General features: G+C 31.8%; 1 protein-coding gene across 1 annotated transcript; it reads left to right on the forward strand.

Annotated features, from left to right (window-relative positions):
• Positions 1–528: 528 nt before the first annotated feature.
• LOC131604164 (uncharacterized) lies at positions 529–2,115 on the forward strand. Its single transcript, XM_058876626.1, has 3 exons — positions 529–838; positions 947–1,147; positions 1,391–2,115. Exons 1-3 carry the CDS (start codon positions 529–531, stop codon positions 2,113–2,115), a joined length of 1,236 nt encoding a protein of 411 aa, XP_058732609.1.
• Positions 2,116–12,370: the final 10,255 nt, after the last annotated feature.

The raw sequence follows: 12,370 nt of genomic DNA on the forward strand, positions 1-12,370 counted from the left end.
GCTATTGGGAGTTGTGGTGGGGCGAAGAGCCCAGGGCCGGACGGGTATTCGTTACTCTTCTTTAAGAGGTTTTGGAACGTGGTTAAAGAGGACATGATGCGTTTTTTCAAGAGTTTTTTTGAGGGTGGAGTTATATCTAAGGCGGTTACATCTTCTTTCTTGACGTTAATCCCAAAATCTCAAAATCCTTTATCCTTGGATGATTATAGGCCGATATGTTTGGTGGGATGTATGTATAAAGTGGTGGCAAAGTTGTTGGAGGGAAGATTAAAGAGGATTTTAAACTTGTTAGTGTCTTCGAATCAAAGTGCTTTTGTTCCGGGTAGGCAAATTCTTGAGGGGGTGTTGGTGGCAAATGAGGTTGTTGATTATGCGAAGAAAGAAATTTGTGACTGTTTACTTTTCAAGGTGGACTTTGAAAAAACATATGACAAGGTTAGTTGGAATTTTTTTCGGTATTTGTTTAGGAGGATGTGATTCGGAGAGAAGTGGAGGAATTGGATGGAGTAGTTAGTGTTTAAGAGAAATATGTCGGTTCTTGTGAATGGTAGTCCTACGAAGGAGTTTGCGGTTGGTAAAGGTTTGAGACAAGGTGAACCTCTTTCGCCTTTTCTTTTTGTGTTGATGACGGAAGGGCTTACAAGGTTGGTGAAACAATCTATAATGGTGGGAGAGTTTGAGTCATTTAAGATTCGAGGTTGTTGTGAAGTGGACATTATTCAATTTGCGGATGACACTTTGTTGGTAGGAAAAGGAACTTGGAAACATGTTTGGGCGGTTAAAGCGGTGTTAAGAGCTTTCGAATTGGTTTCGGGGTTAAGAATCAATTATCACAAGAGTAAGTTGATCAATATTAATATTAGCAATACGTTCTTGGAAGCCACCTCTTGGTTTATTTCTTGTAAATTGGAAGCTTGTAATTTTAAATTTCTTGGGATTTCGGTAGGCTCTAATCCGAGGAAAGAAGAGTTGTGGAAGCCACTTTTAGATAATATGAAAAAGAAGTTGGAAGGGTGGAAATATAGGTATCTCAATTTGGGTGGGAGGATTACTTTGTTCAAGTCCATCTTGGGTTCGTTAATGATTTTCACTATGTCTTTTTACAAGATGCCGGTGAAGGCGGCGAAAGAATTCACGAGACTTCAAAGTAATTTTCTTTGGAGGGGGACGAATGGGAAAAGGGGTATCCATTGGATTAGGTGGAAGGATGCTACTCAACCTTTTGAGAAGGGGGGTTTAGGGGTTAAAAATATAATTGACTTTAATTTTTCTCTTTTATGTAAATGGAGATGGAAGATCCTTCGAGGATCGGATTCCATTTGGTATCATATTTTGAAGGCGAGTGGTAATTTATCGGAGTAAGTTTTGGGTGGAGATAGCGCTTTTGTAGGAGCAAAGAAAGGTTCCATTTGGTGGAGAGATTTATTGAAGATAGGGAGTAAAGTTGGTGACGATCCTTTTGCATCTTCTTGCACCTTCATTCTGAGGAACGACTTCAAAACTCCTTTTTGGGAAGAAAAATGGTTGAGCGGTAGAATTTTGAAGGAAGATTTTGCGGCGGTTTTGGAAGCTTCGAGGTTGAAGGGGATTTCGGTTGCGGGAATGGGAGGGTGGGAGGATGGTAGATGGAAGTGGGGGGATTTGGGGGTTCCGGCGGAATTTGTGGGGAACTTGGGGTTGGAGGCCGAATTGGCGGAGTTGATTGTTTTTTTGGCGACGTTTGAGGGGTGGGGGGAAGGAAGCGATGCAGTGGAGTGGGAAGGGAATCGGGAAGAAGGGTTCACGGTGGCTTCTTGTTATGGTCGTTACGCTAGCATGCAAACTTGTTTTGGTCCTCCTTGTAGATTTGACGAGGCTAAGGGATTTGTGTGGAAGGCGGGGGTGCCATTCAAGATCAAGGCTTTTGCTTGGAGACTCAATGCTAATAGACTTCCTACCAAAGATTTGTTGGTTCTAAGAGGTATTCCATTTTCTTTTGATAATTTAAAGTGCTCTTTTTGTGGGATTTTATCGGAAAATCAGGATCACTCTTTTTTTGCTTGCTTATTGGTTAAAAATCTATGGAAAGAGATAGCTATGTGGGTAGGTAAAGAGGGGATAGAGGAAGATGAGTGACTTTCAAGTTTTATGGACTGGCACCTATTTTGTAAATCTAAAAAGGTGGATGTTAAGAAGTTAGATTTGATTTGGTTAGCCACGACATGGTCCTTATGGTTGACTAGGAATGGAGTGTGCTTTAGGGAGGAAGGGTGGAATTTTAATGATGTTGTATGGAACATCAAAACTTTGGTTTGGAGGTGAACTTTTTGTGGAGATATTACTCATGCCAATTACTCCTTTTATGACTTTAGCCAAGATCCTATCTACTTGTTGTAATTGTAATTGGTGAGTAATTTCTTTTATCGAACTTTTACTTTTTTTGTTTGTAAACAGACCAGATAACCCTTAATTCTCCTTTATATATAATCTCTTGTTTTAAAAATAAATAAATAAAACATAAAAGGGTGCTTTTGGAAACTCCATTTTTTGGTTTTGGAAAATTTTGTTTTCATCATCCTGTTGTAATAGTGGCCAAAATTAAAGAATAGATTTACATTACATTTTATCCTATTGACAAAAAAATATTATTTAAAATAGTAAAATATAAGACTTTGATTTATGACCTAGAGTACTAAGTTCAATTGTTATAAAAGTAAGAAAAATTACTATCTTGACACCAAATTCCAAAAGCCTACACCATGTACTGTTTGCAAAATATTATTTTTTAAAAATATTTTTGTAAATAATATATTTTTATTTTAAAAAATTTTGAAAAAAAAATACTATTCACTAAATAAATATGGTGTCAATTTTAGGTGTAAAAGTAATTCTTAGTATTACATTTATTAATAACACTTTCTTTTTTTAAAAAATAATTGTAAGAAAATATATATAAACTTTTTCTTTTTTATAAAAAAGAAAAGAATACAAAGTGCCACTCAACCCAAAGAAAAAAAGAATAAAAATGTACCACCTTCTCTCCATCAATCAACATCAACAAATGGTACAATGTTGGCTAATTTCAAAGTTGACCTAAACCACTAAATCATTAAATAATTAAATATCATAGCAATATAATTCACACTTTGAACTATAGTTTTATGTGTTATTCCGTTACCTACCCAAAGAAAGAGATCTAGAAAGACACATAAAAAGAAAAATAAATAATGAGGATTATAGAACATAGAAGACACATAGGAAGGTGACAAAGTAGTTAACTTACCCAACATTGGTTTAATCTTAGCTTTCAAACCAAACATGATGTATCCTTTCTATGTTTCTAGTTGATAGATGACCTATAATTTTGAAAGCCATTGCTCAACCATAGTATATAATTTGTGTGCTAAGCAATAAGGATAATTTGTGCATAACACTTTCTAGTTCCTTAGCCTCTACTATTTTGGTACATTATATTGATTCATATATCATCACTTTAATCATTACATTTTTCCATTAGTAATGTTAAGATTATGATTATGTTTTTGTTTAATGAATTTGTCACATGAATTTACCACTTATTGCTTTATACAATTGTTACTTGAATCTGATTAATAAACATTAAACATGATTAATTTCTGCTAGTTGGTTTGACCTGCAAAGAAAAGGTTCTGCCTCAGGAACTCATAATGATGAAGTAGTTTCCGAAACTAAGAGTGATGTGATAATCCTACTTTAGTTGGTTCACTTTCTACGTTAAAGCTTACTTATTTAAATATAATAAATAATAAATAAATATAATAAATAAATAAATAAATAGTTTCATTAATTGTTGCTAAATGAAAATATTGAATTATCATTTCCTTAGATAAAAATGTGTTTTTATTTTATATATTGTTTTATATTAATAATCTTTTTTATTAAATCATAGCATTACACTATTTTCTTTTTAAAATTTTTGTAATCTCTCTTTCTAATATCATTAAAATTTGTTTAGTACAAAAGATATATTAGAGACAAGATAAAATATAAAGTAGGATAAGAATATAGACTACGGATATTAGATATTTGGATGTGTGTTTCTAGTAATTTCTAGTAATCTTGTCGTCCTGATTAATGGTTGCTCGATCTAAGAAATTAGTCACCAAAAGGACCTGAAGCAAGACGATTCTCTGGCTCTTTTTCTTTTCCTGCTTGTGGCAGATGGTTTTAGTAGTTGATTAATTAGGACTATGGAGTAGGATCTTTTCTCGGGGTTTTATAGTGGACTATTTAGATTTGGTTTACTTCTATTTTCAATATGTGAGTAACACTTATTCTAGAAGATGTCTCGATTTATAATGTTTGGTCCATCAAGACTATTCTTCAGGGGTTTGAGTTAGCACCGGGCCTCAGAGTGAATTTTGTTAAGAGCATCCTCACATAGGTTAATGTGGACCGTGTTTTTTTGGACCTAGCCAATGAATTCCTCCACTACAAGTAAGAGTCCTCCTTTTTAAGTACCTTAGTCTTCCGGAGGAGGCCAACTCTCAGTTGGAATCAATGTGGAAACCTCTAGTTAACCTCATCTCTAGATGTTTTCTTTCATGGAGACATAAGTATGTCTATCTAGGAGGAAATGTGGTCCTCCTAAACTTTATTCTTAATGCCATTTCTATCTTCTATTTGTCTTTTCCAAAGATGTCTAATAAGATGTGTAAAAAGATAATGAGGATTCAAAGGATATTTCACTAGGGAGTGGTGAAAAATGACCCTAAGATCGTCTAGATGAGGTGAATTTATGTGTGTATGCCTAAGCATTTATGAGGTCTTGGTGTCCACAAATCTCTGATTAGATAACTTGGTCATCTTGGATAAGTGGAGGTGGCTCCTTATCTCGGGTGCCTTTGGTATATGGCGTGATATTATATTCACGAGGTACGAAGTTATTCATGATTCCTCCTTCATGGGTAGCCTAGATGCTTGTCTTCGACCAATGTCTTCTTGGTGGAGAGGTGTGTCCATCCTTGACTCCAAATTGATGATTCCTCATACTGGTTTACGGATAGTCTTTAAAATAAAGTTGGTTTTGTTCTTCTCAATTCCCTATAGAAAGACCCTTGAGTTGGGACCAATCCTCTTAGTGTTAATTTCTCAAGACTTTTCTCTATCTTTGATTAGAGCGATTATTCTATTGGGGAGAATGAGGTGTCATAGAATGGGGCATGGGTCTGGGATCTTAAGTAGAGAAGAGCCTCCCTTTTTATTGTGAATTGGATTTAATTTCTAATCATGTTTTTTATTATTCTAAATTTTACCCCTCCCTCAAAGATTGATAAGTGGTAGCGGCATTGTGCAAATGATGAGTTATATATTGTGGCCTCCACTTACCGAGCCTCTTCTGCTTGTGATTTTTCTTAGTGATCATCTGCTCAATCCTATTGATTTAGTTCTCCCTTGTATTTCAAGTAGCTGGGTTCCTTCTAATTTTTTTTCTTTTTCCAACTTTTTCAGGATAAGGTTGCCACCATATAGAACTTGCTTAAGAGGAGGTATGCGGGGGGTGTTTATTGTTTAGGGCCACTCAAATTGGCCTCTCATATTTTTGTGACCTATGAGATATCGAAAACAGTTTTGTATTGGGTCTTTAGTAGGCTAGGATGGCATGTTGTTCTCCCTAGAGATCTTTTGTCTCTTTTTCAGATGTTAACTCTGCTTGGAGGCGTGCTTAGGATTAGAGGAAACTTTTTTATGATCTGGCATGCAATTGTATGGTCAATATGAAAATCTCAAAATGATATTGTATTTTTGGATATGTCAATGATAGTAAAGCACGTGGAAGATATGAGTATTCTCTTGGCTTGAAAATAATGTCTTGGTAGGTTTGTGGACAACTCTTGTGCTTTCTCTGCATGACTTGAGAATCCTATTATTTGTCTGAGCCAATATTGGCTGAGTATCTTTAGATTTTCAATAGTATTTTTAGTGTTTTCTTTTGAGGTTAGTATCTTTATCACTACCACAAATAATATATTGCATGACAAAACCTTCAACAAAAAACTGAGCTATAATGCCAAGGCGTTCCATGTTTTATTTGTTTTAAAAATAAAACGTAGCTTATGCAGTTTATGTTTTTATTTCTTTATAAGTGGAACCTTTCTTTTTATTTAATTTTTTATTTGTAAACTAAATGATATATCCCTTCGGTTTACTTAATAACCGAGGGATGAAATAATCAGATTTTTTACTTTAAAAACACTCGTTAAACATATTTTACTCTAATCCTAACTTATATGTAGCCTCCCCAAACTCGTATGTATCATTCTTTGGGATGGATTGCAAGACAGAAAAAATCTTCAATGTTCTGTGTTCTTCTATCTTGAACTAAATATTTTTCTTCCCTTACATTCTATCTCACATAATGGTGTTGATGTTGTTGTTTTATTTTTGGAATAACTTTCCTATGTTGTCAATCAAAGAAAACATCATTACTTTCCTTGGTTGACAACATTGAGAATTTTATTCCTAAATATGATATAAATTGCACAAAAAAATAGTTACTGATAAAGAATTGAAATGAAAACATGACATGTTACTTTTAATTATTTATCATTCATCGTTTTTTGCTTGAAATGTATTACCTCGGTTTTGAAGGTGGAGAAAAAACAAGAAAGGGGAGATTGAATTGTGTTCTTCCAAAAACATATTTCCCTTTCTTTAAAATCTTTTCTTTCTTTTAGTGTCTCATTATTTGGATATGCTATGATTTATGTTGCGGAAGCATATTTGAAATAGAGTTGCATAGCCAATGAGACATTCATTTTAACTTCTGTATATTATCAGAACTTCTGACTTGGCTCAGTATAGTTCTGAAGATTTCTGCGTGGATGTTCTGAGTTAAAAATGAAATGTACAGAAGGTAAAAGACACATTCATTTTTATCCTGGTTCACCTTCTGAATAAGGCTACCTCCAGTCCACCCTCCTCAGGTGATTTTTCCTCTCTCTAGAGGACTTAATCCACTATAACCAATCTGATTACAACTGCAAGATCAACCGTCGTGACTAACAACCTGCACAGCCAACTGCTATGACTAACCCTGCACAAGCTACCCGCGAGTGACTAACCCCTAGATGACTAAACTGTTAAGTGATCTCAGCGAGATATAACGTTCATCAATCTAGTAATATTGCACAAGCCAACTGCTCGTGACTAACTGCAATGAATTGTTCAGTAATTTGTTTCACAGATATAACATTCATTGACTCCTGCACAGTCAGCAACTGTGACTAACCCCTGCACAAGCCAACTGCTCGTGACTAACCATAGATGATGAACCGTTCAGTGATCCCATCAGAATATAACGTTCATCAATATTCTAGAGATTACAAGTGTGCTTCTTAGTTAAGAAGATTTTCTCCTATTCTAAGTACATATGATTACGACACACTGACTAGAAGTCACTTCTGGTGCCTAAACAAACTATCAGAAGATTCCTAAGGAATAACATAATGCGAGCAACAACTCTTGTGTTTTACATATAATTACAAGAATTAAAACATCTTGCATTCTTCTTGGATTTGTCTTCTGGATGAGATCTGTGCATCTTTGTTGGTAAGCAGAGTAAGAGTATTAACTCCCAGTGTTGAGTGCTTCTTATCATTGATCTTCATCTTCACTTCATCTCTAAGCATATTTAGAGCAACAGCTCTTGTGTTGATTGCTTCTTGTGCGTGGATCTTCATCTTCCTCTTGAATATTGATCATAAAGCTTGTTACAGCTGATGACACATTGATGATCACAAGTAAACATGAAACACTGTAGAGCAATAATTCAGTGTATTCAGTTTCTTTGTCGTACAACATGAGAAATATATAGACTGGTCATGTATTTATAGATTTCTAATAACTCCATTGGAGCATACTGCAGAACATGCAGAATTTTCTTTTTCACTCTTTTTGATTTTCTTTTCATAGGCTTATGTATATTTCAACACTCTTCTTTTCTCATCATACACTTCGTGTATGCTGCCTCTTATTGGTGTGGCAGATTTTTCTTATGTTATTTGTGCTTGCACACCTGCTCTCATACACTCTTGCACCATGTCATATTTTCTTTCAATGGTTTTGTTCTTTATATAGAGTTCTGGTATGTTACCGTTGGAAACCTAGCCGTTTGAATCATGTTTGGACATGCAGTTAATGCTTGGTGTAGACTAGATCAGGAAAGTAACAATTAACAAGGTGAATCTTATCTTTGGCATTGGTAGCGTGTCCTCTTCAACTTTCTTTTTCCAAGATGATTGCTTATTGGTGGTGTATCTTCTTTTACCAAAATGTAGACCAAAATAGATGTCATAATTTTGTCTTTACATTGAGTAACGTGCTTTCTTGCATGTGTTTTAATTGAAGCAACATATCCTGTTCTTCGAATCTTCTGAACACAGATTTAAAAACTTTTGTTGCTGTGAATGTTGATGTTGCTTCTACTTCTGAGGAAGCTTAATATTCTTTGTATTGTCAAGTCTTTGTTTCTACACTGATTTATAATCTTCTGTTACCGATTGTTGAATTATTGCTCTTTGTACAGAACTTCTGATCATTTACTCATGTGGTCTTCTTGTTGTAATGAGTTCTTCATGTATATGAATGTTTTTGTTTAATTCTTTGAAGCTTGTCTGATTTACTTTCTGATGTTGTCGTATAAGGCTTATAGCATAATATATGCACACTCAATGAAATCATTAGTAATAAAATTGTTACTCACAAAATATACGTTTATTATCATCAAAACTAGATTCTGAACATAGATTCTCAATCTTGTTCTAACAATTTTTTACTAAAACCAATGGGTTTCTTTATTTTATTTTATTTTTTTAATTATAAAATAAAATACATTTCCCATTGGTTTTATAACATAACCGAAAGGGTTTTTTACACAGCTACAACAACGAATCTATACCCTACATTCATAAAGGAACAACGCTCAAGATATTGTCAAGATAACCATCAATCCACAACAAACTATCTACATCTATCACTATATATCTTGTTCTCTTTCTTGTGAAAGCATTTGTCACGAAAACATTTGCTCAAGATAATAAAATCTTGGAACTTAAAGAAGCTTGAAAAAGTTCTCTATGATGGATTACAAGTGCAGAAAAAATATTCCAATGGTTGGAACAGATAACTTATTAGAAGTTGGATGCATGCAACCATTAAACTTGAAAAGAATGCGCATAAAAGGTATGCAACAATATCAGGATTACATCAAAGATGTGTTGTTCTCTAAGAATGACAATGACGATGATGAATATGGATTTGTTGTAATCTATGTATTTTAATATTTTGTGTAAATAATATAATTTTTAAAATTAAAATTACAAAATTAAAATAAAAGCTTATTCACTTCGGTTTTCAACTGAAACCGAGGGGTAAATACGTTTTACCTCGGTTTTTGTCATAACCAAGGGGATAATTAAGCGTGTTTATTGAGGATATTCACCGTCCTTAAACAAATTTATACCGTCCATCTAATGAGTATCAACGCTCAAGACACTACCATTAGTGATCTGCGTGAAACCTAAAAGACATCTATTATAAAAGCATTATGAATATAAAAAATTAATAATGAAACATGAAGCACTTGAAATTAAACTATCTACATCCACCACTATATATCTTGTTATGTTTCTTGTGAAAGCATTTGCCATGAAAAAATTTCTATGATGAATTGCAAAAGCAGAAAATTATTTTGGCTTAAGGTTTGTGTTCTTAAATATTTATTAGATCGAAAAATCATTTATTTATCTAACCTTTTTTGTTTTATATCAGAAATAAATGCAAGGAAAAGCCATTGAGAATATACTCGCATCCAGTATTTGATCTTCCCCAAGATTCAATGATTCGAAGATCCAACATCTGATCTTCAGTGACAAATTAATTTTTACTTTAATATTCTATATAAAAAATGTAATATTTTGGATAGACAATTTAGTTTGTAAATAAATTAATTTATTAATATTTTGAGTAAACAATGTAACACGTGTTTTAAAAAAATTTATCTCACCCCTCGATTTTTTCATAAACCGAGATTCAAAGATCCAACATCTGATCTTCAATGACAAATTAATTTTTATTTTAATATTCTATGTAAAAACTGTAATATTCTGGATAAACAATTTAGTTTGTAAATAAATTAATTTATTAATATTTTGAGTAAACAATGTAACACGTATTTTAAAAAAAATTATCTTACCTCTCAGTTTTTTTATAAACCGAGAGATATGTGCCGCTAGTTTTAAAAATATAAAAAAAAATTGCTGAGGATAGAACTTATGCGCATAATAGTTTACCCACCGATTTTTAAATAACTGACTAATAAAGAGACACTTTTTTAGGACACCCTTCGTTACCTCGCTTCTGTAGTCGAGGTTAAATACACTTTGCCTCCAAATTTAAGATTTTTTCTTTACCCACCTCCCTATGGGGGTCACCCCCAGCGAAAACCCCATTTTACCCCGCTTCGGAAATGCATTTCCGAAATATTTTTTTTTCTAAATTTTTCCAGACTTCGGAAGTGCATTTCCGAAAAAATCCCAAAAATTGGGATTTTGACTAATTCGGAGATACATCTCCGAAACAACAAAAAAAAATCTAAAAAAAATCCCAAAAATTAATTTTAGGATATTAATTAATTCAATTATCATAAATTTGATATAATTTATGAGTAATGAATAATAATAATTATATATTTTTATATAATTTATGAGTTATGAATAATAATTATTATATATTTCTATTTTGATTCATATTTTAAAATTTAAAATAATTTTAATTAAAATAATTAAAATAATTTCACTTACAAAATGAGTTATAATTTTTTATTTATATATTTATATATTTATAATAATTATTATATATTTATATATTTACAAAAATAATTAAAAAAAGAGTGTTTTAATTTATATATTTATATAATAATTATAATAATTATTATATATTTATAAAAAATATTATATATTTATATAATAATTATCATATATTAATTATAAATATATTTATACATTTATATAATAATTATAAAAATTAAAACAATGAGTGTTTTAATTTATAATATATATATTATATTTATATTTATATATTATATTTAATTTTAAATAATTCAAAATTTACTTATGAAATTAAGATGTTTTTGATTTATATAAGTTAGTAAAATAATTTTTAACTTCAAAATTGTTTAGGAAATTTTATACCTATTAATTGTATTGATTCACCTTGATTTTAATTTTTTAATAATTATTGAATTCTTTCGGAAGTGTATATCCGAAACATTCCAAGACCAATTTGGTCTTGGAATATTTCGGAAGTGTATATCCGAAGACACCCCCCTCCCAAAAAAAATTCGGAAGTGTATATCCGAAGACACCCCCTCCCAAAAAAAAAGGTGTTTTCGAAAATGCATTTCCGAAAACCCAAAAAAGGGGGTGTTTTCGGAAATGCATCTCCGAAAACACCTTTTTTTCGTATTTTCGGAAGTGTATTTCCGAAATAAGACAAATTTTGAAAAAAAAATAAGCGTTTCGGAAATGCATTTCCGAAGTGAGGGTATTTTGGGTTTTTCACCAGAGGTGACCAAGAAAAGAGGGAGGTGGGTAAAGAAATTTCCAAATTTAAATGTTTTTTTTTTGGTAATAATGTGTTTATGAATCTTCATTTGGAAAGCTCTAGTATTTATCTCAAAATAATTTTTTAAACTAAAAAATATATAATAATATTTTAATATTAATTTATCATTTTATATTGTCTAATCAAATACTAAATTAAAAGAGAATATAATATAATTATCATATAATGTATTTTATCCTCCCTACCTAGTGCTAAATTGAAATAGAGTATAATATAGTAAATGAATAGTATTTTTTGTAAAGTAAGTCATAATTTTATAAAGCCAATTATTTTTCAAAATAACTTATAATATAGAACAAATATAGATGTACAATATTTAAGGTTAGTATGGTAAAAAATTAATAGAGACGAAAATTTGAAAGAAAATAAAATCCTAAAAAAAGGATTAAGAAAATTGCTAAGGTGACAGTAGATTTAGTTTAGATACAAAGATAGAGGTAATAATGATTATAAGAACAAAAATGTGTCTAATTAAGGAGAGGTTAAGTTAATAACTTCAATTCTAATATAAACCAATTTCCATTATACACAACTTTATGTAACATGCAAGACATGATAAGATTATAATATCAAGTTTCATTCCATTTGTCCTATTAAGGTCTTCTAAGTCTTAATATCAAAGAATGCATCCATCATTCACCTAACAAAGTAAAACGACGTGGTAGCGATGCATATTGATCTTTATATAAATTTGTCATTTGTGAATATGCAACTTAAACACTTTAAG

The sequence above is a fragment of the Vicia villosa genome, linkage group LG5, assembly GCF_029867415.1.
Source record: "Vicia villosa cultivar HV-30 ecotype Madison, WI linkage group LG5, Vvil1.0, whole genome shotgun sequence".
NCBI classification, from domain to species: Eukaryota; Viridiplantae; Streptophyta; class Magnoliopsida; order Fabales; family Fabaceae; genus Vicia; species Vicia villosa.